The 17,167-nt window shown below is 40.0% G+C and overlaps 1 protein-coding gene across 3 annotated transcripts in view; it reads left to right on the plus strand.

The window, feature by feature from the left end:
* The first annotated feature begins 1,837 nt into the window (after positions 1 to 1,837).
* The window catches only part of LOC146648402 (polyamine-transporting ATPase 13A3-like), a 40,271-nt gene continuing 24,941 nt past the window's right edge, over positions 1,838 to 17,167 (plus strand). For 2 of the 3 annotated variants that reach the window (XM_085388381.1, XM_085388380.1), the window contains exons 1-2: positions 1,838 to 2,058; positions 4,976 to 5,045. In XM_085388381.1, the coding sequence (XP_085244507.1) occupies positions 2,000 to 2,058; positions 4,976 to 5,045 (129 nt within the window). In that variant the 5' untranslated portion in view covers positions 1,838 to 1,999. The remainder of the gene's footprint in view (positions 2,059 to 4,975; positions 5,046 to 17,167) is intronic. The other variant, XM_085388382.1, reaches the window with a different exon arrangement.

Consider the following 17,167-nt stretch of genomic DNA (forward strand, 5'->3'; position numbering starts at 1 on the left):
CGTCCTATTGTTGTCTCGGTGATTGTAGCTGCTCAACAGGCCAGTCCAGATCGTCACTATGGAGCTGCGCTGCTGTAATAGATGCAGCACGCGCTTTAACATTATCCTGCTTAAGTATGCAAGACTTTCCCTGAAAAACACGTCTTCTGGATTGGAGCATATGTTGCTCTAATACCTGTATATAGCTTTCAGCATTGATGGTGCTTTTCCTGATGTGCAATCTGGCAGTTCCAGAGCACTAATGCACCCCCATACCATCAGAGCTGAACTTAGCTGAGAGAAGACGACAGTAGTGCCGCCTGAGGTCCATTCGCAGATGGTGTATTATAGTTTGCACACACACAGATTTCTCCAGATTATTTTGAAGATATTATGTACTGTAGATGATGAGATATTTAAAGAATAGAGAATTTCAGAACGGTGAACCTCTGCCCGTCTTTACGTCTGAGAACTTCTGCCTCTCTAAGATACTCTTTTTAAACCAAATCACGTTACTGACCTGCTGCTGATTAACACAATTCATTTTAAATTGTTCCTCCAGGTGTTTCTTTTTAGTACCGCTTAATCTTTTAGCCTCTTGTTGCCCTGTTCCAACGCTTTTAAAACATAAAACTCCCATAAAATTCAAAATGACATCATTTTGCACTTGGTGCTCACTATGGACCGACTTTGTTTTAGACAATCATTCTGTGCGTCCTTCTGATGATCTGATGACTTTTGCAGGTTTTAACAAGCGCTGTGCTCGCTGCTGGGTTCGGCATTCTGAGGGAAGAATAGAGCAAAGCAGGCAGAGCTTTAGTAGATCTGCAGAGCTTTTTGGAGTAACACTAACAAATTTAAGCTGTTTACACACATTGCTGACCCGCAACAAGCTACATGACTGAGCTGTGCCTAGCTTGCACTTTGCTTGGTGCTGGGACAGACTGCTGTGGCACAGTGAAAAATGACATTGCACAACATGTGCCAGACTACAAATGGAAAGCTTGCAGTACTACAAATCTGCAGAATCATATGTAGATATATTCAAGACAACAGACTAAGACTGTTCAGCTATTCAGCTATTTAATTCAGCTATTATTAAACTTAAACTAAAACCTGTCCAGATAAGGATTTAATTTGGAGTTTACTTTTTAATCATTTTGTGCTTTGACCTAAATTTTAATTGGCTATTTAGCTTTGATTCAGATCAAATGGAAACTAAGTTAATGTATATGTTTGTTTCAGGAAAAGGACGCAGAGGTGATTCGCAGGATGCTGAACTTTGCATATATGACTTCTTTTCTCTTGATTTAATGTGAAGCCTGTGTGTTTCTGTAAAATGGTCAATACTCGTGCATCTGACAGCTTTAAATTCAGTTGTCATATTTTGCACTTTAAACCGTTCATCTTATAAATATATAAAAACTCATGAAAGAAGCCCGCCTTGTTGGCACTCATGTAACGTCATTTCATGTCAAAACGTCTGTGAAGGTTCTCAGTCATCCAGGTCATCGTAGTCAAAGGAGCTATTTCCAAGCAAAGGAGCTTCTTTCCAAGCTCCTTTGACTTCATGTCAAAACGTTTATTACGATTTGATAAGATGATGAAATAGATTTTTGAAACAAAACCAAGTTTTTTTTGTGTGTGTTTTATTTTTAACATCTGCAATAAAGAGATAAAAGGTTAACTTGGTGAAACTTCTTAGCGGCCTCCGTCCTGAAACAACACCACCCTCACGGCTAAACGTGCCCCAATATCAAACCACGAATAACCAGTCTGAATACTGCGAGTCAGCCTTGCACACGATTCGTTGCAACTTGCAGAAATTCGCCCCAAAAGCGGTGTCCTTCAGTGACCTCACATCCTGTTTTCCCCACTTCCTTGTAAATGGACCGGTTTGGGACGGTCCGGGTCGCCTCGCAGCGTGGATCTCTTGCTGTGTCCACCGCGCGTTTCTCCAGACACTCGCTGCACGATCCGCAGTGTTTGCGGGCTGCAGAGGGCATCCAAGCAAACTTTAATGCAGCAGCTCCACCATGCAGGGGCTGATCTGATCCAGCAGAGAGAGTGGAGGCATCGGTAAGTCGGCAGCTCGCATGAATCCACGCTCGTTTACGCGATGGTTGTAACGTTTTTGGACGCTTTCAGCAAAAAATGCGCCAAAATCTCAGTTTAGCGACAGCTTGCGAAACTTTTTGACGACTTTGAGCCATGTTGGTGAAAGTTAGAGAGACTGGAAAGTGCTTTGCGTCCACTGATCATGCCCGATAGGCTGTGATTAAAACCGTGGAAATCTGTGTTTTTTCTGCTCTTACACTCAAACATCAACAGTTGAAATTTTCGCATTTAAAGCAGCGCGTTTATCGCTTTGGTTGTCGGATTTGTTAAATATGGCTCAAGTGGGGCTGGCATGTGGTGGAGACACCTTTTAGAGGATTCACACACCTGGGTCTGTGTGGGCTGCATGTGCTGAAGGGTTTAAGCTGTCATGTTGCACATGTGTACTTGAACAGCTCGGCTAAATCCCTGCTACACATTCAGGACTGGCTTTGATTTGATTTGGACACTCCAATATATTTAAGATCAAGCTGTTGGGAAGCCATTGCTTACATAGAGTGTCAGATTCTTGCAGAGTGCAGCAGTGTTTCAGTTTTATTTATTTCATATCTGCCCCTACAAGTTTTCCTGGCACAGAGAAGCACCGTGTGTTCACTTTTAGTGACTTTTTAATGGTGATAAAGTGGTTTTATATACAGATAAAGGGAAAGTTAAAGGAAAAGCCAATATAAAGGCTGTTGGTAAGGTGTTTGGACAGAACTGCTTTTATGCACATCTGCTGGTTGTCCACAAGCTCCACTGGAGGAATTAACAACTTTAGCTAAAAGATATTGTCTCATATCAGATCTGATAACTATGAAGGGTGTAGTTTATGATTTCTATCCTTATCAAATCTGGAAGAGACCAATCTCATCTCTTATCGTCTTCATTTATGCACTCTAATTGGTTTCTGCTCCTTTACCATGAATTTGTGCATGTGTGAGTTCAGTCTGTGGCAGTGCTGAGGTGTTACTGAAGCCCAGGTTGCTTTGATAGTGGGCTCCAGCTCCCCTTGTTTTTGGGTTGTCTCACCTTCTTCTATAGATTCTTTGTGGTGTTTGAATCAGGTGAGTTGGCTGGCCAATCAAGCTCTAATAGTAGATGGCTGTGTTGACCTTGAATCTGATAAAAAATAAAGTGGACCAACCACCACCGATGCCAGCAGATCACAGACTGCAGAAACTTTACACTGGATTACAAACACCTCGGGTTCTTTGCCTCTCTGCTCTTCATCCAGACTCTATGCCAAATTTACTTCTGTTTTAAAAGAGGATTTTGGACCGCTGAGCAGTTCGTTTTCTCGTTAGCTCAGGTAAGACATTTCTGAATCCCTGGTTCAGGTGTGGCTTCCTATTATGACTCTCGTCGCTCCTTTCCTGAGGACCTCTGTTCCCGGTGGCTGTAGATGCAGACACCAGTCTAAGTTCACTCCTCTTGAAGCTCTCCCAAGTTCTTGAATTAACTTTTCTTCACAGTCACCTTAAGGCTGAAGGTGCTTGTGCGCCTTTTCCCTTCCAGTCAGCTTTCTGTTGATGTGCTTCTATACCGCACTCTGAGAACAGCCAGCCTTTTCAGCTGTGACCTCCTGTGGTTCACCCTGCTCGTGGAGGATGTCGATGATCATCATCTGGGCAACTGTGAAGTCAGCCGGCTTCCCCATGATTGTGGTTGCGTGTACTGAATTAGACCAAGAGGTACACAGTATTTACACTGTTTAAATAATAATTCACCCAAACCCCAAATGAAATCTTTGAATACTTTTCATTCAATAATTCTTTGAGCTGTAAACTCTGAGTTATCACATTGCAGTTTCTGTATAGCGAGTCTAGAATACGTAACAATTTCACTTTCTTAAATAACTGAGAGAAAACTTTGAATTTTTCCAAAGATATTGAGTTTTTGAGATGCATCTGATCAGAGCTGATCAAAGCTGAGGTCTATTTGTTTTCCTTTTTTTTTTTTTTTTTTTTTTTTTTTTTTAATTAAAATTTTCCGTGGAATAAAAAATGCACTTTAATGTTAAACCTTTAAATCAAAATTGCAAAGAGTGCTAAATGAAAAAGTACATTTTAAATATTAAGTACTGTATTACAGACATGGAGCTCTTGATGGGCCAGGTCAGGCGGATGACGCACACAAAACTGCAGCTGTGACTGTTTTTGAACTTAACAATAGTGCAAAGGTTTCTGTGTATATTGCGGCCTATCATGCACTGATTGTTGCTTAATACTATTCTTATATTTATTATAAGTAATTAACAGATGTGTTTGGACTGGGGTCATGCAGAGTGAGTAGGATTATGATGTGCAGATTACACACTGTCTGTTTTTATTACATTCCTGATTATTGATTTGATAGATAAATAAAGCAAGTGTATAAAGTGCTTCGAGTCATATTGAGTGCATCAACAATACTGTTCCGGCAAACTTGAAAATCGGCAACATTAAGAATGAACTGTCAGGACTTAATGAAGGTAGATGTTTGCAGAAGAATCACAAGAGGCTTGGAATACGTTGGAGCATTTTTCAGTTCAGGCGGGTTCGGTGACAGATCTTTCTTCCACACAGACACCTCATCGGTTATCTCACAGATAAGATTTTTGTCCTTGTCGTGATGTTGTTTGACTTGTATCTAACTTTATTTTCATCTCCAATAATGAAAAGCCAAATAGGAAAAAATAAATAAATAATAAATGGCTGACTTCATTATTAGTTTAGGTTGCTATCTCTTGAGAGACTATAAAATGAAGTCATTTTATGCCCTTGACTGCTATTGAAGGACCTTTATCGACTACACAGAGTTGAAGAGATCCTTGATAGCTGAAGAGCTTCCACTAGTGATGACACACCTGCGGGGTATACAGTGGTGACAAGTTATACTTTTTTGCATTTCTTCGTAGTTTCGGGACTTCTGAGAAAATGAAGGCGAACGAGGTGAAGCTCATCAGCCCAGGCCTGGAGGATGAGATGGTGAGTATCATTTCAGTTATTTCACTTTTTGGTTTTCTCATATCATCTACTTTTGGCATGTAAATGCACCAGTGTGTGTAAGTATTGTGTAAAAGAAGAGTGAGTTTCAGTCAGATGGGTACAACTGTTTTTTGTTGTTGTTCTAAAGGAAGCAGGTTGTGTTTACTACAGATGGACATCAGCCAATGGTCTGTGGACTTGGCGTGTTAAAGCCTCAACTGTGTTACTGTTGGCCCGTTGGTTTACTAGATCCAGAAGTTATAATATTTAGACATGTGGGTGGAGAGCTAAGTTATCACCTAACACTAGGAAGCCATAAACTATGGGCAAAACGCATGGACATGGCTAACTGGCGTTCAGTAACAGACCAATAAATACTTGGATGGTCTGAACCACTAAGCAGACAGTATTATTTGGCAGGCCATTGCATTAATCCAATATACTGATAGTTGTAACTCGCTACAAAGTAACATGTTTTTTGGTAATGCACTAACTGAATGCAATGTGATTACTGTATTAAAGTTGCAATTATGCCGGTACTTAAATTACAAAGGCTCTCCAGTTATCTGCACGTCAGGCAGGTAGAACTAAAACGGCATATTTTGTGTATCATTTTTGTCTGCTGGGCTACAGTCAGCTGATTTCAGTTAATGTGCAGAGAGCTGGAAAACCGGAGTGGTGTACAACATTTAAAGAGTGGAAATTTGGGCATTACCTTTTTTCTTTGCATGAGGGAACAAGAACACGATGCAGAAACAGTTGCATTATACTGACATCATCAGCTCCTTGCAAACATTAGACAGCATGCTAACACAGAGCTAGCTAAGAACCCAGAGTGTTAACGCTGAATGTTTGCCTACGCCAAAACCAGCAGCTGCCTGAACCTCAACAGGTAACAAAAGCAGTGATTATCGCTATTTTTGAAATATAAATGTAGCATCCATTCCTACCTGTACGTGTTTCTGAGGTAGAATCACCATAGTGATCGCTTTCAAGATTCTTTGGGCTGGTTTACATTATTGCTTTGTGTTCAAGGATCGTGTGCGTGTGTGCGCGTGTGTGCGCGTGTGTGTGTGACTGGAAACTAGAGATGGCACGATACCACTTTTTTTTATGTCCGATACCGATATCATAAGTTTGGATATCTGCCGATATCGATATGAATCCAATATAGTGTTTTTTAATCAACAAAACTGTTTTTTAAATATCTTGCTGCAAGTTCATACTCAAGTTTAAAACAACAACTACACTAAAGCTATTCTGTTAAACCTGTATGCAAAAAAAAATAATTTCATAGTTCAGCAATACTGATCAATCTAATAAACTTAAACCTACACCATCCTCCCTATTCTGGTATTTTAAAGAGTACTTAGCATAAATATTAAGCAACCTAACTAATAGGGTTCCAACTCCCAGCAACAACAAAAATAAATAAATAAAAAATAGGGAACCACCCCTCACGCTCCACCTCATGATGCTTAATCGACATAATCAACCTTAATTTGATGCAGTGTGAAAAAAAAAATGCACAGAAATCAATTCTTTTTCAAGAAATATTAAATAGATTCAACATCTTTCTTCAACAAAATTGCAGACTGCACAGATGGTACCTTCCCAAAGGAAAAAGTACTATAGCTTACTAGGGTATATTAGACTTAACAGTTACTATATACAATAATGGACTTCTATACATTTTACATCAGATTAAAACTTTGGGTGTAAGATTCAGATAAATATTAAATAATTAAAAGCTCGACATTTTAAATGAGAATAAGAAAGAAAAGTATGTCTTTGTGCCCCCTTTTCCCTGTTCATGCCCTATCGGCCCCCCTGGCTAAACTTTGCTAGATGCGCCCCTGCACAGTTACCAGCGTCAGCTACGTAGAAAAAGATCCTCGAGTAGAAAGTAATATTAAATACATTCTAACAACAGCTGATCAAGCTTAAACGTGCTGCTGTTGTTCAGCCGCTGGTTTCCTCTTTCTGGTGCAAAGTGGGCCAAAAGCAAACAAGAGAGACGAACTCGCGACAGAAAAGCCGATCAGCTGATAGTTAAGCAGTTTCATGATTGAAGTAGCAGCGAGAAGAGGCAGTCGCTCCATATATCGCTTGTTAAGCTTAACGCAGGAATGCTTTACAAACATTCAGAGATGGACTTACACACTTGCTTTACTTCTCTCGGGATAATTTTGTCGGAGATGAAATGCCGGGTTGCTAGCGAAGCTCCAAATGCTATCCAGACCACCGACAGGTCCCGCATGCCACAGCTGCTCTATCACGTGATGCATACTGCTCTGACGTGCTAACGTTCTGAGGTGAGTTACGGCGTGTTGCAAGTTTTGTGAGGTGCTTTCGTGATATTTAATGGATCGGATTACATTTTTTATTTTTCTCCGATATCCGATCCAGTAATTTAGGTCAGTATCGGACCGATACCGATACGTAATATCGGATCGGTCCATCTCTACTGGAAACTAAAGCTTATGTTGTTAACTGGTAATTATGTGAGAGTGCGAGTAATGCAAAAGGAATGTAGTGATTAGCAGAGGTGGCAAAAGTACAGAGATTTTGTATTTAAGTAGAAGTACAGATACTGTTTAAAAATACTCTAGTAAAAGTTGAAGTACTGATTCAACTTCTTTACTCAAGTATAAGTGAAAAAGTACAGGCTCTGAAATGTACTCGGAGTAAGAAAGTAGCTCTTTGAAGAACCTTTCTGCCAGCTGTTTCATGCAAAGTTTTCAGTTTAATTTTTATTTTTTGCCCATTTCTTCCACATTATCAGTGTGGTCACTGATTTTCCTTGCCGGTTTGAGCTGTGTTTTAGCTCAGTGAGATGAGCAGCCGTTCTCAGACTGCGAGGCCCGGGTTCAAATCCCGCTTATGGCAACATTTCTTTCAGTTAACAGTTAAACTTTTTTTTTTTTAACACTTTTCAGCAGAAATTCTGCTCATTCACCTCTTTTCAGCGCAACGTTCTGCTTCTTTCCATCTTTTCTGCAGAAATTCTGCTCATTAAACTCTTTTCAGCAAAATTTTTAGCCTTTTCACCTCTTATCAGCACAAATCTCAGCAGCTTCTGCTCATTTCAGCAGAATTGTCAGTCTCTCCACCTCTTCTTTGTGAGAATGAGTTTGGCTCAGTGAGCTGAGTAGCTGCCGTGAGACCAGAAGGGCCAGGTTCGAATCCTGCTCACGGCAAAAAAAAAAATTTCAACACTTTTCAGAAAAAATTTCTCCGTCTTTACCCCTTTCAGTAGAATTTTTTGATTTTCACCACTTTTCAGCAAAACATTTCTGCTTCTTCACCTGTTTTCAGCAGAATTTTCAGTTTCTTCACCGCCATGCAACTTTTTGCAACTTTTCAACCTTTTCAGCTTTTTTTCAGCATTAAGGCATCCACACAGCATTTTCGCAGGAAATGCAAATTTTTGTAGTTCTAATTGTAGTCAGCCTGAATCTGTTTAATAGAATATGAATTTAACCACAACCACAATAAATTCAAAATACACAACTTTATTCAACCAGATGTCAGCAGATGTTACTGATTTCCATCCTCGATACAGTACACAGTTTATGCTGTCTTTATATTAGACACTATAAAGTTGGTATGAAGGTGAATTCAGTGAATGGATCTCAGCATCATCATCTCTGCCACCCTTCATGTAACCTAACTCTGACCATGAAACCTTAGCCACTGTGCACCGGTCACACACTGTTCTTTACTTTAAACTCATCACAGTGCAGCAAACAAACCTGTTTATCCTGTGCTAACTTGCAGAGGATTTTCGTGTATCCTTTAAATAGCACAGTTAGTCTACCTCAGTTTGTTTTTCATATTGTGCAACCTGCTGCAAAACATCATAATGTGACATGTACAGACCCAGTATCTGATTTAAAAAAGGGGACTTACATGTAAGATTTACATTTCCAGTTAGTCAAACACCAATGAGCCATCCTTACCTTTAAATCTAACCTCTCTTCCTTTCCTGTCTTTGTCATCTTTCTCCATCTCTGAGTGAAGTTGGCTCTCTTTCTTTTCTCTCCTTGTGAAAACCAGCAGCTCGACCTTTAGTTAGCAGATAAACTGCACACAAACTGTTTGTGTGTTTGCTGATAGAAATGCTGTATTTGAAATTAGCTGCCATTTACAAAACATTACTGCCTTTATGCTCGCTCATCTTTCGTGGGGCTAGCTAGATGCTGAAGTACTGCAACTTCTGGACACCTGCAGTCATTCTGGTACTGTACCAAAAAAAAAGAAAACACGCCTCACTTTAATCCCTTTAACTTTACCAGGCAGTTTTTTTTTTTTTACATCTTTAATCTCTTTTTATGGCACATCACTTGCCGAATAGTACTGGAACAGGATGGCCTTTCATGTGTTACTGTTTAGGCTCAAGTCGGTTTGATATCTGAAAGTCATGAAATAATAACTCTCCTCAAATGCCTTAAACCTAAGGTAATGAGTCTGTTTTGAAAATATAAGGATTAGAAAGTACAGATATTTGTTTAAAAACGTAGAGCATAAAAATAAAAAGTTGTTTAAAAAAAAAAAAAAAAAAAAAACTCAAGTAAAGTACAGATAGCCCGTTTCCGCCACTAAACCCCCCCCCCCTTCCCCCCAAAAAACAAGTATCCATAGGTCAAAATTTCGAGTTATTTTCTCGAAATTTCGTGTTAGCTCTGCCAATCAGTAATCTAGGTGAATGAGGTCACTTTCTTGTTACCTGGAAGCATATGGCGCAGAGTAACGCGCACTATAACCGGATCGCAACAAATTGGCTCTTTCGCGAGTACGTTTGCTGATAGTAACGCCATGTGATTCAGCTAATAACACAAGGATTTCATCATTTTTGAAGCCACGCTGAAAATACTCAGCAATCTGTGGATTCATGACTGGATGTAATACTGGTAGCTTAGCTGTAGCATTTGTAGCTGAAGGTTTCAGCTTCCGGGTAACAAGGAAATGACATCATTCACATAGATTACTGATTGGCAGAGCTAACTTGAAATTTCGAGTTACTTTTCTCAAAATTTTGAGTTAATAAGTTGAAATTTTAAAAAATAACTCAAAATTTCAAGTTATGGATTTATTTATTTATTTATTTATTTATTTTTTTACTTGCGGAAATGGGCTTCCATAGATACCTGAAATTTCTACTTAAGTACACTTAAAAAGTATTTGTACTTCGTTACTTCCCACCCCTATGATTAGTATTAACAATTTCTTTATACTGGGAGCAATTAAGTATGCATCCTTCTTAAAAAAGGTAACTAGTAATGGGGTGGGGGGTAATTGATACAGCATAGCTGCATTTTGTGTTGCGATATTGTATCGATATAGACACCAAAAATTTTTTTTTTTGTTAAATTAATTAAAATACGATGGAAAAACTACAAACTTAAACTCTGATAATTAAATACACTCAACAAAAATATAAACGCAACACCTTTGTTACTGCTCCCATTCCCCATGGGATGGACGTAGAGACCTAAAATTCATTCCAGATACACAATATAACCATCCCTCCCAAACAGTGGTCACAAATCAGTCCAAATGTGTGGTAGTGGGCACATCTGCTATATTGAGATAATCCATCCCACCTCACAGGTGTGCCACATCAGGATGCTGATCTGACATCTGTTGAATTCTCCCAATTCTTTGAATCTTTGGGCTGAAGGAAGGACAATACTCGGTGTATAAATGCTCAATCAACAATCATTTATTTCCATACAATTCAACAATAAGAGCATTACAACGTCCGGACGGGAGAGATGCTACCAGAGGGTCAGGCACATGTCTCAAAATGGTGACGGGTTGCTCAGCTTTTTATAGTCTCTAGTGGCCCCCAGCTAGTCGTAAAAGCCAAAACATCACATTTTTTCTCTGTTACAGCGCCTAAGTTATGACCTCGGCAGTTGTTTCTCTGCTTTCTGTAAGGTGGGGGTGTGGAATGTGGTCTATCTATCTCCCCTGTCTTTAGACACAGAGTCTCCTGCTTACAACCTTCTCTTCATGATTCAACAATTAAGCATGTCAAGAAAACAGTGTAACACATTCCCAGCAGATCAAGGATACAGAGTGATGCACATTTATCTAATGAACTAATATGTGAATATGTTCTGTTAACTCAAAAGTATAATGAGAACTAAACTACATACAGCTCACACACTCTATATTAAAGGGTATAATGTGATCTACAGCAGTATTCTAATTCAACTACTCTGATTACATATATAAGGTAACATATAATAACAGAATAATCTAATAATTCCCCCTTTTGATCTCTGAAAGAGATCACTTACAACATGCACTCCAGGGTCGCAAGGTCCAGGTTTTCTTGATCCTGAGGCCCTCTGTCCCCCTTTAACGGGTGGACCATATGTGGGATGACCTCTGTGTTCACGCAGTTCAGATGCAAGCAAAGTTAGATTTACAACCATAACAGCAGTTACAGATGACTCTCCCATCACTCCCCAATTCTCCCACAGCTTTATTCTGGTGCTCCAGTTTTCCACTCCCATTTTAATGCCCCCTTATACCTTTCAAATGTACTTAGACTAGAACCTCTGTCTAAGGAGCTTTTAACCTTTATTTTTATTGCTGCAGCTACCAGTGTCTTCCAGTTGGGTGATTCTCAGCTTCTTTCTTCGACCTCCGGGGTTAGACCACCCTTTAGTCATTGCACAGTTCTGGGGATTATTCTGCCCCGATTTCAAACAAGGATCTGTGTGTTTTGGGGTCACCGGCGTGTCCCCCTTTTTGCCAAGAGCCTCTTGAACCTCGTTGGTCTGGTGTTCCTGGTTTTCGCCAACCCCTTCATGGTTATTGCTGTGTTTGTGGGATCCATCTTCTCCAGGAGCCCAAACGTCATGACACTTGACCCCAGTTGCTGTCTCGGCAGTCCCTACATCTGTCCCTGCTGTGAAGGGTCCTCACATCTCCGGGTCCCCGTCTGATGTCTGTTCCTTTCTCTGCAAGAGACAGAAAACCAAAACACCTCTCTCCCTGGCCTTGATAATCTAATATTGTTATCCATTGTTCTTCTAATGATTCAAATTTGGTTTAAAATATTATGTTCAGGACTTATTCTAATCATAATCTATGTGTGTGTAAAAGAAATCAAAAATTAGTGAACCCTTTCTAAGTCTAACACATTATAAGCTTAAGTTTTACCATAGCTAATTTATTAAACACAAAAATAAACTCATAGAAATTTTCATATCACCATTGTTTGATGTTCAAACTCAACTCCCCCTTTTTGACACACTCCCATGTGTCAATTCATTGGAGCTAGACAATTAAAGAGAAGGTTGGTGACATCATATCTCAGAAAGTATCAGAAATTCTTCTCTCGAGTACCGTTGCTCCAGCCTTGTCATCCCTGAGGATCTTCGATCCCGAAAATGTCCCTTCTCCTCATGTAATAAAGTCTGTCATCCTTCCATGCCCTGGTAACTGGTCCATCCAGAGCTGTAACATTTTGAAATGTACATACAACAAGCCAAACCACACCTTGGTCACACCAACCCTTTTCTGCCCTGAAGATGTCCAACACCATCTTAGTCTGGACCAGGGTTGTAATAGTTTTGCAATTTTCATCAGTTTTAATCAGTTTTTACCAATTGTTTGCTAGTTTAGTTTAGTTTTTATTTTCTGAAAATCCTTAGTTTCAATTTAGTTTTATTTGTGTTTTGCAAAAATTAAGTGTAACAAAATCCCAGTTCCATCATATCAGTCATGCTCTTCTGGTTATCCTTGGGTGTTGAGACTAATAACTATTAACTCTTGCCGCACCGAGTGGTCCTAATTTTGGTTGAAGTGAATTGATAACCTTTTGAAGGCGATTGTTTCACACCTTTATTTAGATGTCCCAGTCCTGTTGTCTCGGGATACATCACGCTGCCTTATCTGGGGTTAGCTGTTTTCTGGGGATGCGGGTTGAGTGGGTGAGCTCTTCAAGGAGGGGGAGTGTGCTCCCCCTGATGAGGTCTTCTAGGTAAGCTAGGTTAACCTTCTTGTGTGGGCTTTTCAAGTGCACTTTAAGGTTAGTGGGACTTTTAGTTTTATAAATGTCCCTCATGACCCCCTGATGACCCAGTATTTCATTTTTGCACACTGTAGTACACATTTTAGTTTTTGCTTGTAGCTCGCATACTCTACTTGCCACTCCTCTAATTCCTGATGTTTCTTAGAGAGGGCAACAGTACCTTTAAAATTATATCACATGTGTGGGGGTGTGGCCTTGCCAATTGTTTTGCCCACCTTTTCAAAATGGCTGGCGTGCCCACAAGCACATTTCATGGAAAAAGAAAGGTAAGCTTGATATTTACATTTAAAATGTTTTGTTAAACTCAGATTTTTATTTTATTCTTTTTGCAAGTACCCCTCCTCGGTGGCGAGAAACTGTTGGTGTGGTCAAGTGGGTGCTCTAGAAACAAACGCTCAGGACAGAACAGTTATCAGTCATGTACTTCCTACAAATTTTGCATATGTTTTATTTCATATTGATCCTCTGAGTGTAATGGTACATTTTAATTTGAATTTATCCAAACTAAACACAATATTTTCTTTATTTACTTTGCTCTTGTTCTTTTTCAGTACCACATCCTATCAAATGTCCCTGTCGATTATATTCTACATTTAATAACTTACTATTTCAAGTGAGAACCTAAATCACGTGGACCAATGTTTATTATTGCATATCTCTATTCTGAATGTGGCCAGTCATTCATAGGTATTGTTCAATTTTGGCGATTTTCCTCTATAAAATTTAATTGACTTTTTACAGTGGCCTGCTATGGTTAATAATAACATATTCCAGTCATGAGTGGTATAAAAAGTCTTCTCCACTGTAGCATTTGGCATTCCCAATAATATAACATGATACCTTAATCAAAACACAGCTAATATAGCACAGTTTTCTTAATGCAAACATTGGTAACTCAAAATCAGCAACCACAGTGTTAAGTCTGCAGTTCATACTTATGTGAAGCTAGAGTCTCCTCCTCCAGTCTCTCTTATCCTCCTGCTCCTGAAAAAACAAAACAAAACAAAGCGAAGCATCCACCCTTCTCTTGTCGGCTGGGTGAATTGTTTATGAATTGTTTATTGGCATTTACTAATCCTAAAGTTGGTGCAGTCATTGTCTCAGTATCAAGTCAGTCAAAGCTTCCAGTCCGTCCATCACAGTCCATTCGCATGCATACCTCCATACACATTCATACCAGATGTTGCTGATAATGGAGTCTCCCGCGCAACCTATTCGAGCCTCCATCACCAGCAAGATGACGTCATCATTTTAAAGGAAAACAATTCCTTGTTGTTTTTTGGGCCGGATTGACTCGGTGCAATCCTTTTAGATCAGTGTTCCCGATAAGTGAATTTCTCCCAAGCCAATTACAATCATGGAGAAGCACACTTTGCAACTGTTTACAGTAATAATATTTTATAGCGCTTTAAATTTCAATCTTTCAGGCCTGGTTTAAAGAGCTGATTGTTAAATCATAAACTCACAAAATATCAACATATCACCACCGGTGGATCACACCTCTCAGATGTTTTTTCTCCAGTGCACTGTAACAAAAACGAAAACAGACATAACCAACAAAATACTACTAAAATAACACAAACTAGGGCCCGTTGCAGACATGTCCAAGCATAAAACTATCCCTCTCTCGCTTACGAGAAAGAACACAAGCCAAAGCTCACTGATAAAATCAAGCTAGCGCTAAACAAAACCAAACAATCAACCAGAAATTCACAGGAACATTTTGCTTCCTGCCGGGACAATATTGTGTGGGAATGAGAACCTCAGGTGCCGTAACACCTTTTGTTCCTCCTTGAATTAAAACTCAATCACAGAAAATGCCGTACTCCAACCTAACCTTACACTATTAATTCATCATTTTCACTCTGTGCCACTGTTCCTCATCAGGGCTGTGTGAAGCACAGCAAAGAATTCAGTCAAGGCCTTGAGCCATAAACAGACATCACGCACAGACATTGTTTTCATAACCAAACTTTTTTAGACCTTATTCCTAAAATCTACATAAATGCCCTCTGGGTGACATATAACACATTCTAAGTAATCAATGGCTCCTCATAAAAATTATGCATTGGGATGTTTGTGTGCAGCATTTTGCATATCAGCATAAGCAAAGCATTCTTCATTGCATCAGCGTGTATGTGTGTGTGCGTGTGGATCACTCTTCATTGCACAAGCGTGTGCATGTGTATGTGTGTGCATCACTTCTCAGTGAATCAGCATTCCCGTGTGTGTGTGTGTGTGTGTGTGTGTGTGTGTGTGTGTGTGTGTGTGTTCATCACTTTCCTGTTCTGGTGTTCTGGGTAAACCACGGCCTGAAGCATGCCCTGGGGTCCTGCCCCCCTCCTTTTCAGTTTGTTTGCGACCATTGCTGCTGCTGCTGCTCAAAATTCAGTCCGTCCTGGTTCTGACCCCAATTGGGGCAGTCCTTTCTCCAGTGTCGATGTTCACTGCAGGTGAAACCTGCATCTTCTTCTGTGTTTTTTGTCCATTCTGAGGTGCCTTCTGTCCTCAGTTACTCCTCTTGTCTCGGTCACGCCCTTTTTCGCCACCCGATCATCCGTGTTGGTCCATCACTGTCCTGCACAGTGTGAATGCAAAGTTATCAAGGTCAGCATTCTTTCGCTCGGCCTTACTTTTCATTCGGGCTTGGCGGGCGTCTCGTCACAGCTCTGTCAGCTGACGCAGTCTGGGAATTTTCCCCCGTATAGTGAAACGGGCCTTAGGTTTAGTGCTCTCCGTCTCGGCTGCATGAGATCACATTCCTGCAGGTCTGTTGACATTCTCAGGTCGTTGTTGTGGGTCCAGCTGTTGCAGCATTTGGTCAGTGTCACGTATGGGGGAGAGCAGGAGTCCAGTCAGCCTCGGCTTTCAGGGCCGGCAAAGCAGCCTGTAATTAAATATGTATAGAAAAAACAAAAAACAAAACAAAAACAAACAAAAAACAAAAACAAATGAACAGGAAAATGATGTTGTGTTGGCTGTGTTATTCAGAGGGGAGACAATGGGGCCAGGCCCTGTGTCAGCCTTCTCTCCCCCCTTTTTTTTTTTTTTTTTTTTGTCTCCTGATATAATCAACTCCTAACCCACCAAGTTGACAGGACAACACCGGTATATGTTAAAATTCTTAAGATCATGTTTAAAAGCCCAAAAAAGGAACTTTCTTTCATTCAGTAATCACTTTTATTAATCAATCAACAGAAAACATGTCACAATTTGACTCTTTTTACCACTAAATTTGTTGTGTCTTGCCTGGTTGGTTAGACCAGTGTTCCTTTTTTTTTTTTTTTTAGTTAAATTGTTGTCCTGCAACCCAGAGGGTTTCTTTGTCAGTAATGTATAGACTTCATCATTTAAGTATGTTAATTTTTCTTTAACCTTGCTGGAAAATCTTCACGTGTTCATGAGTGTAAGCTGTTTCTTCATTGCGTGTATGTGCATTTGTATAAAAGCAGGTTAATTTTATCTTTTCTCAAACTAGGCGTTACCTTAAAAGGAGCCTTTCTTTCAGATTTCTCTGCTTGTGTGTTTTTGTTTCACCTTTTTGTTGTGATGCTCCGGACGCCTTCCCAACCTCCACAAGTCCGTTGGCCCCAATTTTATGTGTTAAAACTTCTCTTAATTTCTCCTCTAATTCTCTCCTCGCTGCTGTCTTTTTCACAGCTGCTGATTCGTGCTGGGTGTGGTTCCCATTACCTATAATTTTGCTTCGACCGCTGTGCTTGTGGGGGCAGTTGGTCCAGGTCCGCAGCTTCCTGTATTAACACACTAAGAGATTTATTTTAATTTCATTTTCATCACTTTTAAACCGATAAGCAGGCAACACGCCTATCTTGACAGCGTAAACTGTACGCCAGTCTCCCAACACATTCCTCTCTGTACTCCTCCATAATTCTCCACTGCACACCTCTTACTATCTCTCCTTTTTATTTTTATTACACCACAGAGTAATACACCCAATTATGCCCGTCTATCTCTATGTGGCTCCAAATTCCCTCTTTATTTTAATTTCACACTCGTCAGGGGACAGGCACACAACAATTTCAACCACTGAAACGAGGAATTCAACCTT

The sequence above is a fragment of the Rhamphochromis longiceps genome, linkage group LG18 (genome assembly GCF_057381845.1).
Source record: "Rhamphochromis longiceps isolate RC_006_pf linkage group LG18, R_longiceps_female_GT1.1, whole genome shotgun sequence".
NCBI classification, from domain to species: Eukaryota; Metazoa; Chordata; class Actinopteri; order Cichliformes; family Cichlidae; genus Rhamphochromis; species Rhamphochromis longiceps.